The sequence below is a fragment of the Fragaria vesca genome, linkage group LG4, assembly GCF_000184155.1.
Source record: "Fragaria vesca subsp. vesca linkage group LG4, FraVesHawaii_1.0, whole genome shotgun sequence".
NCBI lineage: Eukaryota > Viridiplantae > Streptophyta > Magnoliopsida > Rosales > Rosaceae > Fragaria > Fragaria vesca.
In genome coordinates this window covers 6540643-6545110 of record NC_020494.1, presented here as the reverse complement: position 1 = coordinate 6545110, position 4468 = coordinate 6540643, and the positions used below count along the sequence as shown (strand labels likewise).

Below are 4468 nucleotides of genomic sequence, written 5' to 3'. Positions count from 1 at the left end.
TTGTTAGGATCAAACCAAGTACTACATGAAACTACAATTCGGTTTCAACAAGGATTTGTACTACATATCAACTCTACAAGCTAATTTATGTATATGCAAAGTGAAATATGGGTGCCGTGAAAGATAGCAAAAAGTCTCCACACTTCCATTCAGAAACAGATACAACAACTGCATCCATATTTCCGCATGATTCATAAACCATGACTATCAAAAACCACAATTCTCACTTGCTAATCATAAAGCACCAAAATTTGCAACCAGCAAATTCAAACGTCAATATACAAAACACCCCAATTCCAAGCAAAATTAAACAACCAAGCTAATAAACACGCAAAACATAGTCTTCACTGTAAAAAGCAGAACCCAACAAACCAAAACAAACATAACTACCAGATGGAGAGGACGACGAAGACGAAATAGTTTTTCCGATGATGACGCCCACAACACTCACTTGCTTCGATCTTCTCACTCCCTTTCGGTCACCCCGCTCAATCAACCATTTCACTCGATCTGGTTTACTTCTTCACTGTTCAGCCCTCATTGCTCAGTCTACTACAAATCGCAATCCAACCCTCCCAAAACCACCAAAATAAGGGGGGATACCAACCTAATTTAGGGGGGTGCGACCTTTGCAAATACCCTCCTACCCTTTTCACGCCGGCTTCTGCGTTTTTTTTCACTTTTGTTTGCATTTCACGGTCAACAGACAGAAAAGCTTGACGGCTCCGACATGTGGTTTACAGTCTCCCACGTCTGCAGCGCGCTATCTAAGCCGGTTCGGCTCAAAACTACCGGGTGTATTCCAGACTACTCCTTAACAGATAAGCTGCTAAGCCTCTGTTCTTAGCTACCCTCTTGCCATCTAAAGTGGACTCCTTGTCCGCCTCCTTGTGCTCTTTGTATCAATAAAAAGCTGTTCCTTTTGAAAAACAAAGAAAATGTTACACTGAACTAAATTCAACTGGTCAACTCCAGAGGGTAACCTTGGGGTGTAATCTCTCAACATAAGAGTCAACTATTGAATCCCATCTGGTGCCTTCAGAATAGAAAGAGATAGATGTAGATAAATAGGGAGTCGAAATAATACTAGTTTATTTTTGATGTAACAGGAAGTCAACTATGGATCTAGCCCGTAGATTGATATATATATATATATATATATATATATATATATATATATGTAACATGGAGTCAACTGGCCTATCATATTTTGAACACCGCAGCTTGAAGAACAAGTCCTACTTTACTCGATCAAGGGAGATGAAATTGAAAAGAAATCTAGCATTATTTTACAAAATATACTCTTTCCATTAACCTCTTCTAACAATAGTGGAACCTTATCATCTAATGAAATTATAGAAACAGGGTTATTTAACAAATAATATTCATCCTTTTATCATACCTTTAATATAGATAGACATATGAATGTGTGTGTGTGTGTGAAAAGAAACAACATATGAACATATATATTATACAAACACATTCCTTTGAGACCAGAAACCCTCAACCCCATATTCCATATACGGTTTAAAACTGGGCCTCCTGCCAAACCCTACAATCTTTAAGCGGCAAGAAACTTTAGCAAATAACAAGGTGGATAACTGAGGGGGGTTTGCACCCCAGATAACAGATCTGAAATATGGGGCTGACCATTGCACTAAACCCTAGTAGGGGATAAAATCCTTTTGGCTTGCTAACAAACATTAGATATATGTTCTTTTACATGAGAAGAGTATTATCTCGCAGTCTAAGTAAAGGGGCAACAGCAACAGTACACGGTCTTTAAACGCATAAGCATGTACTTGATACCGAATCATGTGCATTCTCCAACTCTCATAATCATCTAAATGATAACCATAATGTTACTGTATAATGTGATGCATACAAATGCTAAACAAGCAATAGAAAAGCTTAAAAACGTGAACTACATAGGAGCTAGTACCAAGACGAAACTTCTAGCCATTCTCTTCTGAGCCAGATGCTCAAGAGATCCTACAAGTTGCTGATCCATACTCTCTTATACCAATCAAGACCGAAACCATTGCATCAATAGAATATATGAGGCATAGAATCTTACAATTACAAATCCGAGATGCATTGTACACCCTCAATCAACATGCATTGGTTCCGGTCCTCCATTTGCAAACTCCATCACACTTCTCTGCTCCTTCTCCTCAATTAAACTCTTCTGCTCTTCCTCTATCGTAGTCTGCAACTCATCCACCTGCACACAAAACCACAAGAGTCACACCTAATCTCACTCCGAATTCGCTTTCGCAACACAATGCACCATCACAGAGCAACATACCACATGTAAGAGCAGAGCAAACTGCTTCTTCCGAAGCTCCAGCATCCTCGAACTGGCTGTGTTCTCCGAATCCAACGCCGCAATCTCCTTCTCCAAATCCGAAATGATCTTCAGCGTCTGAGACCGCGGCGGCTGCATCGCAATCAACCGCCGAATGGCCTCGCACTCCTCCTTATGCCGCCTCACAATCTTGGCCTCCTCCAGCTGCTTCTTCAGAGCCTCAATGTCACTCTGCGCCTGAATAGTCTGGCGATTGATCTCCTCCCTCAGCTCATCGAAGTTGTGCTTCTCTCTCAGATTCGTATTTTCGCATATATGCACGGAGTTGACTAGTTTTTAAGTTCTGGATCGATCTTATTCTCATTCATGTATCCTTGATTGATTTGAATTTATTTTATTAGAATACGTAGTTAAAATAGGATCATGTATCTTTATTTAATTAAGATATGTAGTTAGAATAGTACTATGTATTTTTTGTCTTCGTCATATTGATACTCTGTAATCCTTTATATATAAGATCCTATCAATGAATAAGATACATCTCTGATACTCTACTCTCTATTCTGAAATTTCTCTTGCTAAATCATAAACGAGATTTTTGTAAAGTGCAGATTCTCTAACTATGGAGATGGACTCACTCAAACGCTTGAGAAGGTTCATGATTGAGTTCTCTAATATTAGACGACATCATCTCACTGACGAAACTGAGGAAGATCTCCATGCATCCCGAGTTGCCCTGGAGACTCACAAACAACACCTCATGGCCCTAGACGTCATCAAGGTTGAAGCTCTAGTAGATCTCTTCACAGTTAAAATCCTTCGCAGTGAGGGATGGAAGGGAAGTATCGAAGTAGTTGCACGGCGCTATTCTCCGGAGGACGACAAGATTCGTATTTTCGCCTATATGCACGGAGTTCCAGTACTCAATCCTTTTGACTAAGCTTAAAGATGTTAAATTTTATTAGCATAATAACTAGCTTGATGCAGTTTTTTTATTTTGATGTTAGTGTGGAGCTGGGATATCACTTTAATATAAGAATAACCTTGTGTCACTGTTTTATATCTTTAGCGGTTCCTATTTTCATCTCAGACCACTTGGGTTTCCAAGTTTAGCTATTTTACTATCTAAAAGTTGACCCGTCTTGTCTTGTTTTTTTTTAATATGAACCGTATATTATTAAGATCCCTGAAACATCTGCATATACTCTTAAATCCTTTCTTGCACTACAAGACTAAATATAAAGACTGTGATCAACACTAATATTTACCTGTACTTCTAAGAATTGAATTAAGTCATTCAACCCAGCAGGGATAGGGAGGCACGTCACACTACTAGCAAAACGAAGCTTCACACAGATTTAAATCAGTGTGAAATATAGATATCACACAAAATTAAATGAAGCTTCACACAGAATTAAATCAATGTGAAATATAGATATCTCACACAGACATCCGTGTGAGAAAGCCATTAGTCACGCTACACTCACGAAATGCCTATCCGTGCTGTTTGCAGGGAGGGGGGGGGGGGCTAATGCTCAACACACACAGATAAAAATGTCCGTGCTAATAGTTGACGTGGGCCCCATCACATATCCAGAAAACGTGATTGTTTTATGAGAACTTATTCAGTGAGAACAACTTTGTAATTCACACGGATGTCTGTGCGAATTGGTAGGATCTATTCACACAGATAACTGTGTAAAATTTCATTCACCTAAATCTGTGAGGTAACTTATTCACGGATGAATGTGTCAATTTTGTCTACTTTAATTCACACTATTTCGTGTGAAATAGGGATAGCATTAAAAAAATATAATTTCAAATACTAATTTCCTGCTCATATTTTTCTGCTATATATATAAATATATATTTCATGCTATTTACAATCAAACAACACAAATCCACAACTTCATCCATAATATAACATTTGACATTCCCATAAAAATGTATATAGTTTACATTCCTACCAACATAGTTTACATACCCTAATTTTTACAATTCTTGAATTACAAAACAAGGCTGCTGCTTTTCTAGAATACAATGTTGTTCAAGGTGGAAAACCACTAAGAATTTCCCCCTAAGAACAACATAATCCTTGTCCAAGAATAGATTCCTACCAACATAGTTTACATACCCTAATTTTTACAATTCTTGGATTAC

General features: G+C 38.2%; 1 protein-coding gene across 1 annotated transcript in view; it reads right to left on the bottom strand.

The window, feature by feature from the left end:
* The window catches only part of LOC101291426, a 10873-nt gene that overhangs the window by 856 nt on the left and 5549 nt on the right, over positions 1–4468 (bottom strand). Inside the window, exons 10-11 of the mRNA XM_004297951.1 lie at positions 2309–2637; positions 2078–2224 (exon numbers count right to left, since the gene is read on the bottom strand). Coding sequence (XP_004297999.1) covers positions 2108–2224; positions 2309–2637 — 446 coding nt within the window. The 3' untranslated portion in view covers positions 2078–2107. The remainder of the gene's footprint in view (positions 1–2077; positions 2225–2308; positions 2638–4468) is intronic.